We start from the raw sequence: 22,740 nt of genomic DNA on the forward strand, positions 1-22,740 counted from the left end.
GTTCTGGAGAACCTTCTTCCAAATTCTAAGCAACAATCACTAGTTCAACCTGACCTTATGACTAGTATAGCTATTAGTAACATTATATACCTTTATAATTACTAAAATTATCAGCAAAAATTGGGAAATTTTCTAACTTCTAAGCCAAGAATCAATCAATGTGGTCTATTACACAATGTAAATGTCTAGGACAGCATCCTCTCAATCGCTTCCCTTTAATTTCTGTCTTAGTATTGGCACTTATTCTGACAATTCATACCTCTGTGTCTTTGTGTTCCTTATTTATTTCTCCAGTCCTCTAATACCTGTAGAGGATTTTTCCTAGATTAATCATTCTCTTGTGGAGTAGATCTTAAGAGATATAAGGCTTGATACAGAGTGTTGCCAAGAGGGAAGGATGGAATTTTGGGGTGGGTTTGGGCATGTCTGCAGCTTAAACATACTGCCAAATTCTAGTCCAATGGAGAACAGGCATGTAGTGACATCACAATTCACTAAGTTACCAACCAGATCAAGTTCCCTATCTGGTGAGGGAACAAATGTGTGAAGGACTTCAATGATTCACCCATCTGTTTAAGCCACAGAGACAATCTTATAGCAAATAAAGGTTTAATTGTGGCCTTATAGCATCACAGTTCAAGTCAAAATAGATTTGTAGAAACTCTATTAGAATAGCTAAGAAAGTCGCTGAAAGGGGGAACACTTTGACAATGAAAGAATTTCAGGAGCAAAAAAATTATAATTTTGAGTAATTAGACTATACTGCATATCTGTTACCATGAAGAAAACCCAGACCTCTCTTGTATGAGAAGTCAAGATACCTCAGCCTTAGACCTTGAAATTACATCAGCTAGGAACATATACTACAAGAGGCTACCTATCTAAAGATATACCAGTATGTTTTTTGTTTTGTCTTTGTTTTTTGTTTTGTTATGTTTTTACCAGTATGTTTTAATTGGCTCCACAAGGAAATCAGAATGTAATTCAACATGCTCCAGATGAATAAATATGATTCTAAAATGAGAACAAAGATCCTTCCAGAATAATTTAAATTTTGTTAATCAATTTTTGGAAAATAAAGTAAACAAATTATTAATAGATAATTAACAGGTGGACAACCAGGATCTGATTCCTGACACCACATATGGTCCATTTCCTACAGAGAACCTCCAGGAGTGATGCCTGAGTTGTAGGGCTAAAGTTAGGGTTTAAGCCCTGACTTTTGCTAGGTGTGGCTCTAAAACAAAACAAAAATATTATCTACAGGAGATAACACAATAAATATTGAAAGAACCAAAAGAAGAAATGGAAAAGTTCAAAATTTTACTGTTGAAAAAAAATGTACTACTTGGGGCCAGAGTGATAGCATAGTGAGTAGGGTATTTGGGTTATGGTCAACCCAAGTTCAACCCCCTATATCCCATATGGTCCCCTGAGCCTGACAAGAGTTATTTCTGAAGCAAAGAGCAAGGAGTACCCTCTGAGTGTGCTGGGTGTGGCCAAAACATACTTCTTTTAGTAACTAATAGAAGAAAACTTCAAAAACTAAATATAAAAAAATAGGAGTTATATATATTAGTATAGTATAGTATAGTAGGTAAAGCACTTGCCTTGCACATGGCCAGCCCAGCATCTCAAGTATGATCCTCAGCATCTCGAGTTAACTGCACAGGACTGCAAGAAGGAAAAGTTGAGTGAAGGAAAGATGAGCAAAGGCAAGATCCCAATTCACAAAGTAGTACAATTGCAAAGAAGTTGCTGTATAAAAGAAATCATTTAAAAGTGCTTACTGGTCTTTTAATTTTGTATGACTCTTTTTCTGGTTTCTTTTTAGAGGAAGATAACATAAAATTAAAAATTATTCCAACCTGAAGCGTAATTATTTGTCCATATAGCAAAAATCTCACCTTTCTGCATACAATTCTTACACAGGTTAATCAGAAAAAATATTTTTATTTTTATCTGAGAAAAAGTATTAAGTTTTTTAAATTTTCTTTTATATACTTAGGAATCTCCAAAAGTAGTCAGATAACATCAATAAATAATGTTTAAATAATTAAACATACACACACATTCCTTTAAATCAAGTGCATTGACCATGGATTTGCAGAATAGGAAGAAAAGTATTGGTTTATCTGTTACTTACATAGACTAAAAGATATTAATTGCTACCACTTTTAGGATAGAAAAAAAAAAAGAAAAAAAATAAAAAATAAAAAAAAACGAAAAAAAAGAAAGAACCCTCCCTCTCTCGCTTCTTCTCTCTCTCTCCCTTTCTCCCTCCCTCCCTCTCTCGCTCCTTCCCTCTCTCTCCCTTTCTCCCTCCCTTCTTCTCTCTCTCCTTCCTTCCCTCTCTCCTTCCTTCCCTCTCTCTCTCCCTTTCTCCCTCTCTCCCTCTCTCTCCTTCTCTCTCTCTCTTCCTCCTTCCCTCTCTCTCCCTCCCTCCTCCCTCCTCAAGAATGAGAGAGAAGAAAAAAGAGAGAAAAAAAAAACGAAAAAAAAAAAAAGGATAGAATATAATGTTCATAAAAGTTTGTTTTGTCAGGGCTTTTATTGTTTTTAGACACACCTGGAAATGCTTATTCCTGACTCTGCTCTCAGGAATTACTCTTGGCATGGCTTGATGACCATAGGTGGTGCCAGGGATTGAACTTGGGTCAGCTATGTACAGGGTAAGCTCCCTACCTGCTATACTTGCTCAGGCCCCAAATGTTTATGAAAGTTTTTATTCTGAATTATATACATTTTAATTGTAAAAGAAATTTTGAAATACTAATGTAGCTCTTTTTATTTTATTTCAGAACTGAAATTGTTGTCTCTTGAGTTTCTCATCATGTACTCTTTGTCACTGTACAATGACAAAAAAATGTTTGATTTTCTCAGAAATTTTGTTTTAATGGTGTGTGTGTGTGTGTGTGTGTGTGTGTGTTTTGGCCACACATGGTGGTACTGAGGGTTTACTCCTTGCTCTGGACTCAGAAGTCGCTTCTGGCAGGCTGGGGACCATATGGGATGCTGGGAATCAAAACCAGGTCTGTCCCACATCAGCTGCATACCTGGCAAATGCCCTACAACTGAGCTATTGTTCAGGCCCTATTTTAATGCTTTTAGTTCATTTGTACAGACTGTTTCTTAGAAAAGTCCATTTAGAGTTAACATTTATAATACATTCCTCAGGGCCAGAGAGAGAATAGTGTGTGGGATGCTTGCCTTGCATGCAGCTGACCCTTTTGATCCCAGCACTCCGGTAATCTCTCCTGCCACCAGCACAGAGCCAGGAGTAAGCCTTGAGCACTGCTGGATGTGGCCCTAAAACCAAACCCAACAAACCTAAACCTCCACACAACACAGTGATTCCAACAAAGTTCCAAGCAAAGCAATAGCACACCAACATTCATCGTGTGAGGGTTTGTTTAGGTATGTTCTTCAAATGTATTCCTATCCAAAGTCAACAAAGATGAGGTTCAGGAGAACATGTCCTGGTAGGAAACTCGCCACAAAGAGTGGGGGCATACAGGTAGGGCAGAGAAGAGACCCCGATGACACTGAGTTGGGAATAATCACGGGATAGAAACTGGGTCAAGCTCTGAGGAGGAGTGCAGGCACCAGCTGCCCCGATTGACTTTATCAACAAAGGAATTCTTGAAGATCTGATGAGAGCAAGCCTAGAGTAGCGCAGGCACCAAACCATGAGTGCGTCCCAATCACCCGAGAGACTCCAGGCTTGAGCAGAGCCAAGGGGAGCATGGGCACCAGCCTTGGCGAAAGTGGCAACAGCAACAAAGGGAGTTGAGACCAGTGCCAAGGGGAGTTCGGGGCACCGGCTCCGGCAGGGCACACCTATGAGAGAAGCTCCAACGACCAAGGGACTGTGGCCTGCTTACCCACACAGGTCAGAGGCCATATTCAGGGTTGTGGCTTCCCAAACAGGCCAAAGCTTACACAGCCACCAGATTATCTCTCACCCACATAAGCTTTGGAGAATCCCCTGGCATGGGGAAGGCTGACAATGACACAGGAAAAAAAGCACCTTGAAACTACAAAAAATTGGGGCCAGAGAGATAGCATGGAGGTACAGCATTTGCCTTGCATGCAGAAGGACAGTGGTTCGAGTCCCGGCATCCCATATGGCCCCTTGAGCATGCCAGGAGCGATTTATGAGCCTAGAGCCAGGGGTAACCCCTGAGCGCTGCCGGGCGTGACCCAAAATCAAACAAACAAAAGAAAACAACAAAATAAACAAAAAAGAAACTACAAAAAATTACCACGGTAAAGCAGAGCAAATCCCTACCATGCTCTGTTGTTGAAAACTGCAATCCATCAGACCGAATGAATTAGCAATCCCCTAACCTCTCTAAATCAAGTTCAGAGTGGAAATGATTAGGATGTTCAACAAGCTCAAAGAAACCATGGAACGGATGGCCAATAAAACACAGATATGAAAGCAGAAATGAGAAAAGTACAAACAAATGTCAAAACTGAAAAATTTGGTAAGCAAAATAAAAAATTCATTGGAAGGCCTCACCTGTAGAGTAACAGTTGCTAAAGACCAAATACGTGAACAGGAAGTGCAGAAAACTTCTAGGTAACAACCGAAGATGGAAAAGAAGTCTCAAAATAAATAAATGGAAAATGGAGAAAATCCTCAAAAATAAACAAACAGATGATAATAGAACTTGGAGATAAATTCAACAGAAACAAAGTAAGAGTCATTGTGGGTCGCAGAACCAGGAAGAAACCCCCTATGAAGAAGCAACAGTCAAAGACATCATTGCTAAGAAATTTCCACTGGAGTGCATGCACTCAAATCTTGGACACTTAAAGAGTAGTACCAGCTAAACAAGACCCAAATAAAAACAACTCAGGCACATCCTCATCAAAATGATGAAAACCATAGAGAATACTGAAAGCAGCACGATAAATAAAAAGGGAAATTATATACAAAGAAGCATTCTTAAAATTTACAGCAGATTTATTACAAGCAACCCTCCAGGTTTGAAGGTTATGGTGAGATATAGTGGAGAAAAGCAACTCAACAAAATAGACATCTCTCCAGGAATATGTCACACAGTCAGACTGTAATTCAGATGTTCAGAAGAAATACACAGCTTTATGGATAAACAATAGCTTAGGAAGTTCCCAGGGTGAGTGAGGCTTAGCTATTGCATTCCAGGTTTGTTGAACTCTGAAATTACCCAAAATATGGGAAATCCAACTGCCTAGTTTGTGGCAACAGGGGGCGGGCTGTCTGTAAATTTTTGGAGAATTTTAGAGAAGAAAAAATAACAGAAAGGAGATGAAAATAAAATAAAGGACAAAAAAGAGAAATTAACCAAAGTAACCATAAAATACTATAAGAAGAGTAGGGTAGACACTATTTTAAAACACATATAGGAGGTCAGAGCAGTAGTAGAGTGGGTAAGCAGTGCCAGAAGTAACCCCTGAAAAATGCTGATGTAACCTCAAAACAAAAAAAGTATATGGGGGGCCAGAGCAATAGTCATTTGCCTTGCATGTAGTCAACCTGCATTTCATCTCCAGCATCCCATAAGGGTCTCCTGACAATATGTCAGAAGTAATTCTTGGGCTCAAAGCAAGGAGTAACCTCTAAGCATCACAGGGTGTGCCCCCCAAAGAAAGATATGTGAAGCATTTATTAAAATTGTTTATAGTCATAGAGTAAGTCCAAATCAATTTTAAATACTATAAATAAAAAATACTGTAAATCATGGGCCAGAGAGATAGTACAATGAGTAGGGCACTTTCCTTGCATACAGTCAACCCACGTTTGATCCTTAGCATTACATGTGTCCCCTTTAGTTCCACAAGAAGTGATCCCTTGTGGTTGCCCTTCCTGCAGGGACACCAGTTTAGATGTGGTTATTCTTTCTTGGAGGGAGATGCAAACACAAAGACAAAGACAGACAAAAGTGGGAAAAGGATTCTAGCCAAGACCGAATCCAATTCCATTTATTGAAACTCAAGGCCTGGCTTATATGCATTTTTGTTTGGGCACAGTTCTCATTAATATGTCAATAGGAATTGTACATAGAACAGACCATATTGTCCAGATAACAGAAACCATCAGCAATTAGGATGGAATGTACAGCTAATGGGACCTGTCTCCATCAGGTTGGGGATGTACTGATAATGGAACCCATCTCAGGCAGGTCAGAATGTACAGATGACAGAACTCATAATTTTAGACTCAGTTTCCCAGACCAAAATTCTCTGCTTTGTTTCTGTACAAATCTTTTATTTATTTATTTATTTATTGGTTTTTGGGCCACACCCATTTGATGCTCAGGGCTTACTCCTGGCTAAGCGCTCAGAAATCACCCCGGCTTGGGTGGACCATATGGGACGCCGGGGGATCGAACTGATGTCCTTCCTTGGCTAGCGCTAGCAAGGCAGACACCTTACCTCTAGCGCTACCTCACCGGCTCCTCTGTACAAATCTTAAATCTCAAATGTTTATTTATTCCTTAAGGCTTTTAGCATAGCTCTTTGCTTGTTGCCTTTCTGTGCCATACAAGCCTTAAATCTTAAAAAGTTTACATTTATTCTAACCAAAAAAAAAAAGTTTACATTTATTCTCAAAGCTGCCTAATTTTAGCAAATTTCTGTGCCTGCATTTTCTGCCTTTTCTTAAGGGGCTCCCTACATTTCCCCCCTTTTTTCTAATATAAAGCAAGAATCAAAGTATAAAATGCTAACTATAACTATGAGGTTATATTGTTTAATAGCTATCCTACATTCTCAATTATTCTATGTAGTTCTATATAGTTGGTCAAACATCCTGAGCCTGAGCATTTTATAATATTCTCAGGGATTGATGTTTTCACTTGACAGGCTATTTACTTTTCAGGTATACTGAAAGACTATCAGACTTCAGCTTCCCAAATCAGGTGTCACCTGTGTAACAGAAGCAGAAGGAAGTCAATGTTCCCATAGTAATACTAGGAAAAGTTATCCAAACATAGGAAGATAGCCAATAGGTTGTTGCTTAACAGAGAGGTCCAGGCATCCATTTAACAGTAGCCCACTTTACATGGCAAACACCGGATCATCCCATTTAACCTGTACAGATTAGCTCTAGCACTTTTATCATGCAAATGCCAAGCAGTGCACAGGTAATGTTTGTAGTTATAAGGAGTTTCGTCGAGGCTCATCGCCTACGGAATCCCACTGGCAATGGACAGTACCCAGTTAAGGGGCCCAAAGGGGTTGTATTCCAGGGTCTCCTTATATATCACTGTGCTTCACGCCAATGCATAGGCTCAGCCCAAATGAATGATGTTTAGTGCTCTAATCCCAAATACTCTGGGCCTGATTGTGCCTTTCCATAGTTAGTCAGGGTTTCCAGTCCTGAAATTCCAAAGGAACCAATGCATGTGGCTCAACTAGAAAATCTCAGGATGGAGATGGGCAACTCTATTAAGCAAGATGTGAGAGGGGCCGGCGAGGTGGCGCTAGAGGTAAGGTGTCTGCCTTGCAAGCGCTAGCCAAGGATCAGGACCGAGGTTCGATCCCCCGGCGTCCCATGTGGTCCCCCCAAGCCAGGGGCAATTTCTGAGCGCTTAGCCAGGAGTAACCCCTGAGCATCAAACGGTGTGGCCCGAAAAACCAAAAATAAAAAAAAGATGTGAAAGAGAAATCTTATTTTTTGGTTTTTCCCATACTGCCCTAACATTGACTTGACCTTGCTAAATTTGGCCCACAGGCCGTGCAGTATTCCTTGACATGCCTTTTTAAGGGCCCATGCTGGGGTAAAGTATCATGCCAGGATGTCTCCACGGTTGTTCCTGTGTATGGCTTTATCATGAATTATGCAGTCTCACAGGGTTCCACTGGGAAGCCTCTGTCCTGCAAGCCTAAATAATGATAATGCACCTGAACAGGTTTTGCCTGCAAATCATTAACTTGATACTTAACAAAATCAGCTAATATTTTTAAAAACCCATGACCCAAATGAGATTACCAATAGTAAACCAATGAGGGGGCCAAGGAAGGAAGGCAAAAGGATGTTTAACCAACCAAACAGAATCCACATTCCCTCATTCTGTTTAATATTTAAGGCCAGGTGGTATAATTTATCAATTTTATCCTGAATTTCCTGGCTATTATCAGAAATGTTAAAGCAACACATGTCTTTCATTTTTTCACAGCATTACAACAGACAGAATCAGTGACAAATACACATCGATATTTCAATTTTCATGGCAAAAGTGTCCTTTACAGTCTCTTTCCAAGATATTCCCTCATTCTGTGCTCTCTGGGGATGCTCACTCCTCAGTGATGTCATCTGGAATTATTTCCCTGCAGACCCATCCTCTGGAAGTCTCTTTTGGAAGTAGGTGGCCTCTTTAAGTTCTGTGGAAGGAACATAAGGGGAACTCTCAGGGTCTGTTGTGGCCCTGGAGACAGCTTGATTAGTTTGTTTTATGTCTTTACGGGAGCCAGCGTGTAGCTCCTTCTTCTGTCAGAAATGCACACAGATCCATGGTCCCAGATAAGTACTAGGTCTGGGCCTTGTCATTTGCCAAATTAATGGACCTTTCCATTGTTCCAAAGTGTACTGATTTTTTTAGTTGAAAGGTGCCACAGTCTGCCATCTGCTAAGTGACCAGACTGATCACGTTGTGAAAAAATTAATTGAAATCTCAAAAATGAATAAGGCTTTGAAAATTGTATTTTATCATGAAATACAGAGATACTAAATAAACAGACATTTCACACAAAACCAAACAGCACCAAACAAAACTTTTCACATGAATGGCCTATTCATTCAACACAACACACACACGAACAGACAAAAGGATCGATCCAAAACTTACGTTAGAAAAATTGACCCAGGTAAAATTGGACAAGCGCTTTTAAATATATAGCTGGCATGTTTTTAAGAAAAAAATTTGGTAGGAAAACTTTTCCAGCTTCTAAAAGTACTTAATGTAGATGGAGTGAAGCTTTGCTGAAAATAAAGCTTCAAGGTTTAGATTTAGCACAAAACATTTCCAAAAGAATCCGAATTTGAAGTTTAAAACATTAAGTAAAATGGTTAATAAGCAGTTCAAACTTTTAAGTAAAATGGTTAATGAGCACTGTAGAAGGAGTCTTCACTTTGAAGTATGATATCATCTGCTTTAAATAAACAAGTTCTCTTTAAAATATTTTCACAGTAGAACAGTAAGACAGCTGCAATAAAGTGTTACAATTTTAATTATTAAACACAAGAACATAAACTATGACTATTAAAGGTATGAAGAACTAAAGCTGGGGCTGGCAAGGTGGCGCTAGAGGTAAGGTCTTGGCCTTGCAAGCGCTAGCCAAGGAAAGAACGCGGTTTGATCCTTGGGCGTCCCATATGGTCCCCCCAAGCCAGGAGCGATTTCTGAGCGCTTAACCAGGAGTAACCCCTGAGCATCAAACGGGTGTGGCCCGAAAAAAAAAAAGAGCCCTGAAGTTAATAATTTGTAAAAAAATATATACCAAATTAACAAAATGTTTAGATCATTATAAAATATAGTTAGACACTTGATACATTTCCATATTTAGAGCTTAAGACAAAAATTACATTTGATACTTGTTGACAACCTGCTTATAAAATTTCATAATATTAATTACTCTAAAATTAACAATATTTTTTTCATCATTACTAGATTTCTTCACTTTAACACAATATACAGTTTGTATATATATATATATATAGTATATATATATGATGACTTTCTGAATACACTTAAAAGGATAGTTCTTTCAATGCACAGGTAAAGAACAGACATTGCTGTAGCACAAAATTAAAACCAAGGGTACTATAAAGCACACTTGGGTGTTCACTGTGCAATAAAATTAATAATATTATTTAAAAAGGCGAACCACAAGGGGCCAGGCGGTGGCGCTGGAGGTAAGGTGCCTGCCTTGCCTGCGCTATCCTAGGACGGACCGTGGTTCGATCCCCCGGCGTCCCATATGGTCCCCCAAGAAGCCAGGAGCAACTTCTGAGCGCATAGCCAGGAGTAACCCCTGAGCGTCACAGGGTGTGGCCCAAAAACAAAAAAAAAAAAAAAAGGCGAACCACAACATTTTCCACATAATTAAAAATCAAAATAAATTTTCTAATAGAAATATAAAAGACTCGGGCCAGCGAGGTGGCGCTAGAGGTAACGTGTCTGCCTTACAAGTGCTAGCCAAGGAAGGACCGCGGTTCAATCCCCAAATGGTCCCCCCAAGCCAGGGGCAATTTCTGAGCACTTAGCTAGGAGTAACCCCTGAACATCAAACGGGTGTGGCCCCCCCCAAAAAAAACCCAAATATATAAAAGACTCAAATTTTAACACTTTTGTGTCCGTTTAAATTTAGAACACCAAAAAGTTTTTCATTTACTAATAATCTGTTATTACAAGTGATTAACTTGCTCTAAAATTTCTGAGAGGCATAAATAAAGGGAGTTTAGTACCCTTATCCCCTTATTGCTCTTTATCCCTGGAGAATCTTTTAACCCTTACAGACCTGAATTTAGGAAGTTTCCTAATTTCCAATGTCTTGATAATTACTTTACACCACCCAATGCACTAAGCTTAATTCTACCCCCGCCACTCTCTGCCATCTCTAGAAGAGCAATCAAACTTGCAACTACAAAGACAAACACAGGCTAGCACTATTTCTGCTGAACTTAAGCCAAATTTTACCAACTTTACGTGGAAGGTGATATTCTTTGCAAATTTTTTCTCTGTGTTTTGACTACATGGAAACTTACTGTCTCTAATACAGGTATAGAATATGCCACAGATGCACTACCTCTGCATAGATTAAAGGGCTCATTATACTTTTTTTTGTTTTTTTGGGGGCCACACCTGTTTGATGCTCAGGGGTTACTCCTGGCGAAGCGCTCAGAAATTGCCCCTGGCTTGGGGGACCATATGGGACGCCGGGGGATCGAACCGTGGTACTTCCTTGGCTAGTGCTTGCAAGGCAGACACTTTACCTCTAGCACCACCTCACCGGCCCCAGGGCTCATTATACTTTTAAACACTTTTAAAACCACATAATTCTACCAACTGTGAAGAAGTATGATCAGTGGATATTACGGTGAACACATCATTAATTACATAGGCAGCGTTTCCATTAGAAGACCCATTCATAAATATGATTTTTGCATTATTAATAGTCTCCTATAATAATATAATATAATATATTATATAATGATGTTATAATGGGAAAAATACAAACATGCATTTTTAAAAAACGGTATATACTTATTTGCTGGATAATCATTATCAATATTTCCCTTGTTATTGTAAATTTCCCAATCCTGCCCTGTTGTGTCTGGGGTGAGGCTCTATGGGAGTAATACTTCCCTGTGAGTGCCTGCCCAGGCCTTGCCCTGGAACATAACCTTGTCTCATCATGATATCCAATCGTCTACTATCTACTAAAACTAGACCCATTTGTCCTAAAACATCTCTGCCCCATAAATTCACAGATAGACCAGGAATAACATATGGTTTCACATTGCCCAAATGGCCTTCAAAACTTTGCCAATGTAAATATATGTAGAACTCGTTAAGGGGTTAGTAGACTGACCTATATCTTGTAAATGAGTTATTGAAGTAATTAGAGACCATGAGTGAGGCCAATCTCCCTGCTTAATTATAGTTGCATCAGCGTGTAAATTCTTTTCCATTATTATTATTATTTATTATTATTTTTTTTTTTTGGTTTTTCGTGCCACACTGTGAGCATAGGTTTTCCCTTAGATACCTATTCCATGTCCTGCGCTCCGGTATGTAAAAGTTCTGTGATGAGGGCGACATTATGTACTGCATCTGTTGATTGCCCTGCATATGGCTGGGCGGAGCTGCAAATGTATTGTGGGAAAGCAGGCAGTTGTCTCTGGGCATTTTTTCTATTTCTACTATTGATATCCCAGCCCTTGATTACATCTGGGGCAGATTCCTGGGAGTCTCGCTCTTAGTCCTGGTCTGTTAGGGCAGTCTCTTAGAAAATGTCCCTCTTGTCCACAAGAAAAGCATCTTTTATAACCTCTGTGAACATATCCTGCTCTGTTTAAAACACCACCCACAGTAAGGCTCATATTGCGGAATGCCCTAATACCTGCACATAGTTGTACATAACCTAATAGTTTTTCCTTTCCTGTTAGGCCTAAGAGCTGCCTGACATGCTAGGTTTGCATTCTCAAAAGCCAATTGCAAAATAAGAGGATTATCTAGTTCAGCATATCCCAACAGTTCCTCTGCCACATTGTGCACAAAATCACTATAGGGTTCCTCCGGCCTTGTTTTACAGAGGCAGAGGAGGAGCTAAAGGAGCCTTCATGAGGCAGTCTTTTCTAGGCTCTTATAGTGCTAAATGTATCTGTGATAAAGGTGCCTCACTGTACAATTTTTGTTTCTGAGGAGTATCAGAAGGTCTTTTTCCCACCAACATTTCTAAGGACCAATGAGCACTTTGACCTCCTTGCTCTTTGTTTTTCTGAGCAGTTTCTTTGCAAAAGTCATCAAATTCTGATTTCCAAATTAAATAATCACCACCATCCAGCACAGCATGAGCTATGTGGTACCAGTCACTCGGAGTCATCCATAAATTTAAAGATTCAAGAATTTCCCAAGTAAAAGGAGCAATTGGTCCATATTGATGAACTGCTGATTTCAATTCTTTCAGAATCTTTAGGCTGAGCCAATCATATCCGCTGCAGTGGTGCAGTGGTGGACATTCCCTTCCTGACTAAGAGCTTCAGCCACATTTTTACTATCGCTTTCTGGCAAAGGGATGTTTTCTGCCAAAGGCTGTACATTATGGCCCAAGCCAAGGCGCGAGAGAGGCAATACTTCAGTGACTGGAAAACTTTCAAAGAATCTGGCAGGGCATCATTAAATTTTCGCCCTTTAGTCATTAGCTTTTGAGCATGCAAAGGCATATTTGTATCATACACAGAAGTAGAACTCTGTCCTGATTGGAGTTTCTGGGTAAAAACTGCCTTATCCCTTTCTGTTTGTGCTATAAATTTTTGTAAATCCAAATCAGCTAGTATCTTATCCTTTTCCGTCTGAATCTGCAGTTGCATCAATTCCTTGCAAAGAGAACTTTGTGTCTGTTCTAAATCCAGCTTGCATTTTAACTCGACAAGCTGCTCGTCAGCAGGAGGAGGAGCAGCATCCGGACACTTAATTAAATGGATCTGCAAGATGGTGAAACTGGAGCCTCTAAGATATAAGGAGTTGGTTCAGGGAAATTATAAAAAGGAGGTCTATTATTTTGACATGCACGAGAAATTTCCACCGAGCCCAAAGATTCCTGGTCTGTTTTAGAGAATGGACCAGGAGCAGGTTGAAAGTCAGTATCTGGGCCCGGAGAGATAGCACAGCGGCGTTTGCCTTGCAAACAGCCGATCCAGGACCAAAGGTGGTTAGTTCGAATCCCGGTGTCCCATATGGTCCCCCGTGCCTGCCAGGAGCTATATCTGAGCAGACAGCCAGGAGTAACCCTTGAGCACCGCCGGGAGTGGCCCAAAACCCAAACAAAACAAAACAAAACAAAACAACCCACGAAAGTCAGTATCTAAGTTAATGACCACCAAGTTTGTCTCCTCTTGAAGCCGAGCCCCACCTATTGCCCCTAATAAAGTGACTTGCTTTTCATCCTCAACAGTCCAATTCACTGGGAGAGGAGGGGGAGGAGGACAAAGTATCATGCTTTAAAGATCCTTTCTCACTTTTAGTTTGTAAATATTGCTCACATTGCTGAACAGTTTGTTTAAATTCCTCAGGCCATGCATTAGCAGTAAGGGCTTCCTTCATTAATTAAAGACCGATACATATGAGCAATGACCGGGGCCTTTTTAGGTCCAAATGATTGATAAAAGTCCTGAATAGCCTGTCCTACTTTTTGCCACCTTTGTTCATTAATAGTTTATTCTTGTGGGAACCACGGACAGACCTCATGGATACACTGAAAAAACATAACTAAACCTTGGTACCCCTAACTTTCAAAGCTTTTTGAACACCAATGACAAATTCCTCATGCCCTAATGTTCCTCTAGTAAAAAAAATAACAAGCACCAGCTTTTAAGAAAGGATGCAGACACCTTCATTTAAGTCTTCTTCATTCTCTTCCAGATCCTGTACTTCTTTCAGTGTCCCTTTTTTCTTCCTCGTGTGGGTCTTCCTTCTCCTTGGTTTTATTTGGTTTATGTTTTCTCCTCATGAGAATTCCATATAAAATGAAAAGAGTGACGGGAATGATCCACAACATTGTCAGGTAGGCCAATTTTGACTTATCTCTCCTTAGAGATTGAGGAGCTGGGCCACTATCAATACTACCTCCAAAACCTTTGACATTGCAGCGAGGAGGTGCCCATCCGTGGAAGCAGTGGCAATTATGTTTACTATTGCAGATGCCATTATTATGGCAGGCATCAAGATTACAATAATTATCAAGGCCGATACACCTCTGGTGCTGGCATACCATATTTGGGCCACAGTCGGTGCCATCTTTCACTAAACCAGTATCAGGTATGCCCATTCCTGGATGAAAATCAGTGCCCCAGCAAGTGGTACCGTTTATGGGAAACTGATGCAGGGTAGTATGCTGAGTCATATCAGGAATTACTTTCACATTTTCACACTGAAGTCTCCCACACAGGATATCACCAAATGAACATCCTATATATAGATGATTTGTCATACCACAGTGACCAAATCGGTTTCTTTGTATATTGATTTCTTGGAAGCATTGCTCAGATGCGGTCCTTGCATCCTTGCCAAAAAGCTCCTTGCACTGCATGTCATGGGTAGTGGTACATCTGGACAGAAAGCACAATGAAGAATTTTTGCAGGGAGTTCCATTCTGCACAAAGGTATCCTCAGGACACTCAGAGTCGTGACCAGTACACCACTCTGGAAGGTCACATTCATTGACCTGTTGTCTGCATAAAGTCCCTGACGGTGAAAACTTGCAGTCTTTGCAACACATGCCTTGACTACACTCAGCTCCAGGCTTCAGGGTGCAGTTCATCCGACAACAGTGATCAGATGAACACTGGAATATGGTTCCACAGTCACACTGTTCTCCAAACTCTACTACGAGGTTTCCACAAAAGTGCGTGTCACTATTCTCTTGTCTCTGGTGAGGATTGAAAAGACAATCTCCAGATCGAAGAGCAACATTCCAATAACTGGAATAACTGCAGTTGCTAAACTTAGTTGTTAGCTGACGTGAAGGATACATTATACAATAATCAACCTCACATGAACAGAATCCGACATCATGTGACATTCCCAAATTATGACCCAGCTCATGGGCCACCGTAAATGCAAATGCAACCCGATTATTGTCTGGAAAAGATTCAACTCCACTATTAAAAGGAAATCTGCATATTGTCCCAACATAGGCAAGACCAAGAACTCTGCCAAAACCTTCTTTTACAAAAAAATGAGAAGCATCAAGTTTCCTCATTGTACGTCGAGCTCTATTCTTCCATTTAACAAAGTCATCTAAAACCTGTTCTATTTCCCCAATAGAAATGAGGTTTCCTACACTCCAGATTTCAAGTTCAGCCAAACTTACTTCCACGGTTAGAGCTTGGTACACACTGTCCATAATATTGACAACATAAAAGACTTCCTGCTGTGCTACTGACACATTACTGTAAGAATGAAGGAATCGGTTATGATCCACAACCACTAACATCTCCACATATCGCAAGTGGGTCCACCATTCCTTATTAGCACTCTGCCTCAGAGTAAAATTAAATGACTCGAGCAACTTCAACTGTTGAATTATTTTTTCATCTGTCAACCCGCATCTCTTAGGTGGGAATTCCAGATCCTCTTTGTCTATCTTATACATGAGGTGTTCAAATGTGGAGGAAAACATAACTGGCTGGATTTCATAGGCCTGGTCATTAACCAGCAGCATTCCCTGAAAGCCTCCAGAACAGGTACTGAGAGAAACCAGGGACTGGGAAACCCCTTCCACATAGCCATGATAGTAGCAATCAGCAGGAACAAAAGGCCGGTCCTGTTGGAGGGTTCGCTGGTCCATATAGGTAAACACTTGGAATTGTCTAGGAATCAAGTGTTTCTTGACCGTCAAGTGGATAACATGTCTCTGACCTCCAAATCGAATGCTGTAGGAGAGGGAACCCATAACCCTGGCACTTCTGCCTCTGCCAGCCACCTTCAAGGGGATCACCAATTCAGGGGAAGGGATTTTCTGGGTGGGCCTGGACTGAGAGTGAACAGAAATGAACAGACACATCCCATGCACGAGTAAGAGAAATATGGCCTTGAAGTGCGCTATTTCTTCATCCACTGCCATTATGGAAGTGTCATTAGGAAGTCATCTGTCCAGAACGGAGGCGGTGATGGTTGCTGGCCCCACTTCTCCTGCCGAGCAGCTTGGAGAAGAGAGTGTAGAGGTGACTTTTATGAATCTGTGTCATGAAAGTGTTGGGCAGAAGGGAACTGCAGTGCTGAAAGTGGAAAGAAAAAAAAAAGAGAAAGATGACTTAGGTTAAGATTGGGGGAGCAGGGGCTGAGACAACATGGAGGTAGGGCATTTGCCTTGCATACAGAAGATTGGTGGTTCAAGTCCCAGCGTCCCATGTGGTCCCCTGAGCCTGCCAGGAGTGATTTCTGAGCATAGAGCCAGGAGTAACCCGAGAGCTGCAGGGTGTGACCCAAGAACCAAAACCAAAACCAAAACAAAGCAAAACAAAAAAAGATTGGGGGAGCAGATGATAATACAAAGAGTAGAACTTAGGCTAGAGCAATAGCACAGTGCATTTGCTTTGCACATGGCCAACCTGGGATGGACCCAATTTCAATCCTTGGCATCCTGTATGGTTCCCGAGCCTGCCATGAGTGATTTTTGAGTGCAAAGCCAGGAGTAAACCGTGAGTGCTACCAGTGTGGCCCCAAGCCTCCGCCCCCAAAAGAGAGTGGAAGGCGAGAGGAACTTGAGATATAAGTGGATTCAACTAGCATGAGGCTTGAACAACAGATATTCAAGATATATATATGTGTGTGTGTGTGTGTGTGTGTGTGTGTGTGTGTGTGTGTGTGTGTGTGTGTGTGTGTGTGTGTGTAGTCCCATTATTTGTGTTGTTATTTTCAGATTAGGCCTGCTAGTAAGTTCAAACATCTCACCAAGTTTAACTTTGGCTTTTAAATATCAAGTAAATTACTTATTTTTATTTGTTTTTGGGCCACACCTGATGGCACTGAGAAACTACTCCTGGCTCTGCACTCAAGAATTAGTCCTGGTAGTCTCGAGGACCATAAGGGATGCCAGAGATAGAACCAAGGTAAGCTATGTGCTGCTGTACTATTTTCTGGCCCCATAAATTACAATTTTATGCTAAACTATGAGTGATCAACGTTAGTTTATTTTTTATTTTGTTTTGCTTTGGTTTTTAGGGCCACACCCATTTGATGCTCAGGGGCTACTCCTGGCTAATCGCTCAGAAATTGCCCCTGGCTTGGGTGGATCATATGTGAGGCCGGGGGATCGAACCAAGGTCCTTCCTTGGCTAGCGCTTGCAAGGCAGACACCTTACCTCTAGCGCCACCTCTCCAGCCCCAGCATTATTTTTATTTGAGTAAAAATATGTCATCCTCTAAGAATGGAGTAAGTCTACTCAAATTGTAATTTTGGGACATTTTAATGAATTGATTCATACTAGGAATACATATCTGCCTAGAGATTTTTCTCAAAAATCATAATTCTGGGGCCGGGCGGTGGCGCTCGAGGTAAGGTGCCTGCCTTACCTGCGCTAGCCTAGGAGACGGACCGCGGTTCGATCCCCCGGCATCCCATATGGTCCCCCAAGCCAGAAGCGACTTCTGAGCGCATAGCCAGGAGTAACCCCTGAGCGTCACCGGGTGTGGCCCAAAAACCAAAAAAAAAAAAAAAAAAAATCATAATTCTGTAAGATAAAATCATTAGATAAAATTTCTTAGGATAGCGTCCCTGAGAGCATCATGCTGTAGATGTCTTCTCCATGTATTTCTTCATATATTTGGCATTTGCCACATATTTCTGGATATTAAGACAGAAGTATGGGGCCGGCGAGGTGGCGCTAGAGGTAAGGTGTCTGCCTTGCAAGCGCTAGCCAAGGAAGGACCGTAGTTCGATCCCCCGGCATCCCATATGGTCCCACCAAGCCAGGAGCAATTTCTGAGCGCTTAGCCAGGAGTAACCCCGGAGCATCAAACGGGTGTGGCCTGAAAAACCAAAAAAAAAAAAAAAAAAAAAAGAAGACAGAAGTAGTCTGAACTGGTAGAGAATTACTAACGGGAAAGCACTTCAGAGGAATAAATGACCTATATAAAACTGTCAGAAATATTTTGTTCTAGGGCCACGAGATAGTATGGAGGTAAGGTGTTTGCTTTGCATGCAAGAAGGTCAGTGGTTTAAATTCCGGCATCCAATATGGTCCCTTGAGCCTGTCAGGAGCGATTTCTGAGCATAGTCAGGAGTAACCCCTGAGTGCTGCTGGGTGTGATCCAAAAACCAAAAAAAAGAAAAAAAAATTCATCTTGAGGGGCCAGCGAGGTGCCGCTAGAGGTAAGGTGTCTGCCTTGCAAGCGCTAGCCAAGGAAATACCGTGGTTCGATCCCCCTGTGTCCCATATGGTCCCCAAAGCCAGGGGCAATTTCTGAGTGCTTAACCAGGAGTAACCCCTCAGCATCAAATGGATATAGCTAAAAAAAAAAAAAGACAAACTACAACAACAACAACAAAAGAATATTGTGTTCTATGTATCATGTGTTCAAATAAACTTAAGAGAATAAATTCATGCCAAGAACCCTTGAGGAAAGTGTATTATTACTGTGATAATTCTCTGAAAAAAATGTCCTAAGTGAATATCATATTACTATGAATTAGGTGAATATGTGTCACTAAATAACCCTTTTCTTGTTTTTGAGTCATAACTGAAGTTGCTCAATAATCATAACTGATGGGGGTCAGATAAATCTTTATTCCTGTACTCTTTCTCCAGCCCACCCTTACTTTCTAACATTGTAGTACTCCAAGCAGTGTGGGGCTGTTCCTATGCATTGGTCAGTTAATGCTTCCATTGCCAAAGCAACCTCAAGTACTTCAAAGCCCTCTTAATTCAGCCAGAGCCTCAGTATTTCTCAAAATTAAGTCACAACTATAAGTGAAATGAAATAGACTAGGTCAACCACAAAGTAAGTGAAATAACAGAGGGAACATCAGAATACCGCATGGATTTGGTGTCCGATGTCCGATGTCACTGGTCCCTATTGAACCATAACACCATTCTGCTGATTATCAACTAGGTTTTTAGGTTTTGTTTTTGGGTCACACCCAGTGTGCTCAGGACTTATTCCTGGCTTGGCACTCAGGATTTACTCCTGGCAGGTGTGGAAACGTCTGAGACATCAGGGATAAAAACCAGGTTGCCTGCATGCAAGGCAAGCTCACCGTACTATTGCTTTGGGCCCTACAAACTAGCTTTGAAACTCCAAAACTCTAATTTGGTCTATATTTGCTCTATAAAGTTGGAGCCAAGAAGCTGCATCTATACATTTCTCCATTGCTAGCTGGTTTCCTGAATTGTTTATGTGCAATATCTTTGAGAGGAGGAAAGACCATTGCTTGTACTTTTGTAGTGCCAAGGATGAAACCTTATATATATATAAAGGTTTCTGCACGAGTATTACTTTTGGTCAGTTGGGGGCACATAATTGGGAGTTATTCAGTTCAGTACTTCAGGGTCACTCCCAGTGGTGCTCAGAGGATCATGGAGGTTCTCGGAAGCCAACCCCAATCTCTAGCTAGCAGAGCATGTGTCCAGCCTTTTGTGCTATCTCCCTGGTCCTTTGAACAGTTTTGTCAAGAAGGACACTAGAGGAAGAATCAAGGCAAAGATAGGACAGGAGACTTGGTACACATTTTTCTATTGTTTTCTTCTGTGAATCTCTAGTAGTGGTGCCAACCCTGACAATGAGTTGGTGGCCACACCAAAAATCACTTCAAGTCTTATCAAAAGTATTAATACCAGTTAGACCCCCATGCTCTTCCTCAAAAGCCTGAGAACCAGCTTGACAGAGCCATTCTCCAGGAAAGCCATATCAGTCAGTCAGTGTCCCTTAATCAATGTTCCAAGTCATACTCCCCAAATACCTTGAGATCCTTGAGAGATAAGCCTAAACACAGTACCTTTCTCTCCAAGGGCAGAGTCATAGTTCTGGAGAAACTTCTTCCAAATTCTAAGCAACAATCACTAACTCAACCTGACCTTATGACTAGTATAGTTATTCGTAACATTATATACCTTATTAATCACTGAAATTATCAGCCACTATTTGGAGATTTTCTGACTTCTACAGCCAAGGATCAATCCATGTCGTCTATTACACAATGTAAATGTCTAGGACAGCATCCTCTCAATCGCTTCCCTTTAATTTCTGTCTTAGTATTGGCACTTATTCTGACAATTCATACCTCTGTGTCTTTGTGTTCCTTATTTATTTCTCCAGTCCTCTAATACCTGTAGAGGGTTTTTCTAGATTAATCATTCTCTTGTGGAGTAGATCTTAACAGATATAAGGCTTGATACAGAGTGTTGCCAAGAGGGAAGGATGAATTTGGGGGTGGGCTTGGGCATGTCTGCAGCTTAAACATACTGCCAAATTCTAGTCCAATGGAGAACAGGCATGTAGTGACATCACAATTCACTAAGTTACCAACCAGATCAAGTTCCCTATCTGGTGAGGGAACAAATGTGTGAAGGACTTCAATGATTCACCCATCTGTTTAAGCCACAGAGACAATATTACAGCAAATAAAAGTTTAATTGTGGCCTTATAGCATCACAGTTCAAGTCAAAATAGATTTGTAGAGACTCTATTAGGATAGCTAAGAAAGTCGCTGAAAGGGGGAACACTTTGACAATGAAAGAATTTCAGGAGCAAAAAGAATATAATTTTGAATAATTAGATTATCCTGCATATCTTTTACCACGAAGAGAACCCAGACCTCTCTTGTATGAGAAGTCAAGATACCTCAGCCTTAGACCTTGAATTTACATCAGCTAGGAACATCTACTACAAGAGGCTACCTAGTCTAAAGATATACCAGTATGTTTTAATTGGCTCTACAAGGAAATAAAAATGTAATTCAACATGCTCCAGATGAATAAATACGATTCTGAAATGAGAACAAAGATCCTTCCAGAATAATTTAAAAATTGTTAATCAATTTCTTGGAAAATATAGTAAACAAATCATACTAGTAGCAGAGAAGATCATTAATAGGTGGACAACCAGGATCTGATATCTGACACCACATATGGTGCATTTCCTACAGAGAACCTCCAGGAGTGATGCCTGAGTTGTAGGGCTAAAGTTAGGGTTTAAGCCCTGACTATTGCTAGGTGTAGCCTTAAAACAAAACAAAAATCTTATCTACAGGAGATCACACAATAAATATTGAAAGAACCCCTGAGCCTGACAGGATTCATTTCTGAGCATAGAGTCAGGAGTCACCCCTGAGTATGCTGGGTGTGGCCAAAACACACTTCTTTTAGTAATGAATAGAAGAAAACTTCAAAAAGTAAATATAAAAAAAATAAAATAGAAGTTAGAAAGATAGCTCCTTCTCTCCTTCCCTCTCTCCCTCCCTCCCCCTCTCGTTCCCCTCCCTCAATCCCTTTCTCTCTCTCCCTCCTTCTCTCTCCCTCTCTCATTCTCTTTCTCTCTCTCCCTCTCTCCCTTCCATCCCTCCCTCCCTTTTTCTCCCTCCCTCTCTCTCCCCCCACTTCCCCTTTAAAATAAAAAAAAATAAAAAAAATTTTAATTAAAAAAACAAGAAAAAGAAGAGAGATAGTATAGTATAGTACAGTACAGTACAGTATAGTATGTAAAGCACTTGCCTTGCACATGACCAGCCCAGCATCTCAAGTATGATACTCAGAATCTCGAGTTAACTGCACAGGACTGCAAGAAGGAAAAGTTGAGTGAAGAAAAGATGAGCAAAGGCAAGATCCCAATTCACAAAGTATTGCAATTGCAAAGAAGTTGCTGTATAAAAGAAATCATTTAAAAGTGCTTGCTGGTCTGTTAGTTTCGTAGGACTCTTTTTCTGGTTTCTTTTTAGAGGAAGATAACATAAAATTAAAAATTATTCCAACCTGAAGCATAAATATTTGTCCATATAGCAAAAATCTCACCTTTCTGCATACAATTCTTACACAGGTTAATCAGAAAAAATATTTTTATTTTTATCTGAGTAAAAAGTATTAAGTTTTTAAATTTTCTTTTATGTACTTAGTAATCTCCAAAAGTATTCATAGAACTTCAATAAATGTTTAAAAAATTAAACATACACACACATTCCTTTAAATCAAGTGCATTGACCATGGATTTGCAGAATAGGAAGAAAAGTATTGGTTTATCTGTTACTTACATAGACTAAAAGATATTAATTGCTACCACTTTTAGGATAGAATTTAATGTTCATAAAAGTTTGTTTTGTCAGGGCTTTTATTTTGTTTTTAGACACACCTGGAAATGCTTATTCCTGACTCTGCTCTCAGGAATTACTCTTGGCATGGCTTGATGACCATAGGTGGTGCCAGGGATTGAACTTGGGTCAGCTATGTACAGGGTAAGCTCCCTACCTGCTATACTTGCTCAGGCCCCAAATGTTTATGAAAGTTTTTATTCTGAATTATATACATTTTAATTG

General features: G+C 40.5%; 1 protein-coding gene and 1 non-coding gene across 2 annotated transcripts; both read right to left on the reverse strand.

Annotated features, from left to right (window-relative positions):
• Positions 1–9,714: 9,714 nt before the first annotated feature.
• On the reverse strand, positions 9,715–9,844 carry LOC126005017 (small nucleolar RNA SNORA22). Its single transcript, XR_007494204.1, has one exon. It is a non-coding gene; the product is annotated as a small nucleolar RNA SNORA22 (small nucleolar RNA).
• Positions 9,845–14,121: 4,277 nt separating this feature from the next.
• Positions 14,122–16,397, reverse strand: LOC126003948 (disintegrin and metalloproteinase domain-containing protein 20-like). The gene has a single exon (XM_049770276.1). The coding sequence runs from the start codon at positions 16,336–16,338 to the stop codon at positions 14,122–14,124; it is 2,217 nt and encodes a 738-aa protein (XP_049626233.1). The 5' UTR covers positions 16,339–16,397.
• Between the last annotated feature and the right edge of the window lie 6,343 nt (positions 16,398–22,740).

This window comes from Suncus etruscus, chromosome 3, assembly GCF_024139225.1.
Source record: "Suncus etruscus isolate mSunEtr1 chromosome 3, mSunEtr1.pri.cur, whole genome shotgun sequence".
NCBI lineage: Eukaryota > Metazoa > Chordata > Mammalia > Eulipotyphla > Soricidae > Suncus > Suncus etruscus.

What these genes read in the sequence shown, in the direction of transcription:
- LOC126003948 (XM_049770276.1), bottom strand. Translation starts at nt 16,338, where the DNA reads ATGGCAGTGGATGAAGAAATAGCGCACTTCAAGGCCATATTTCTCTTA.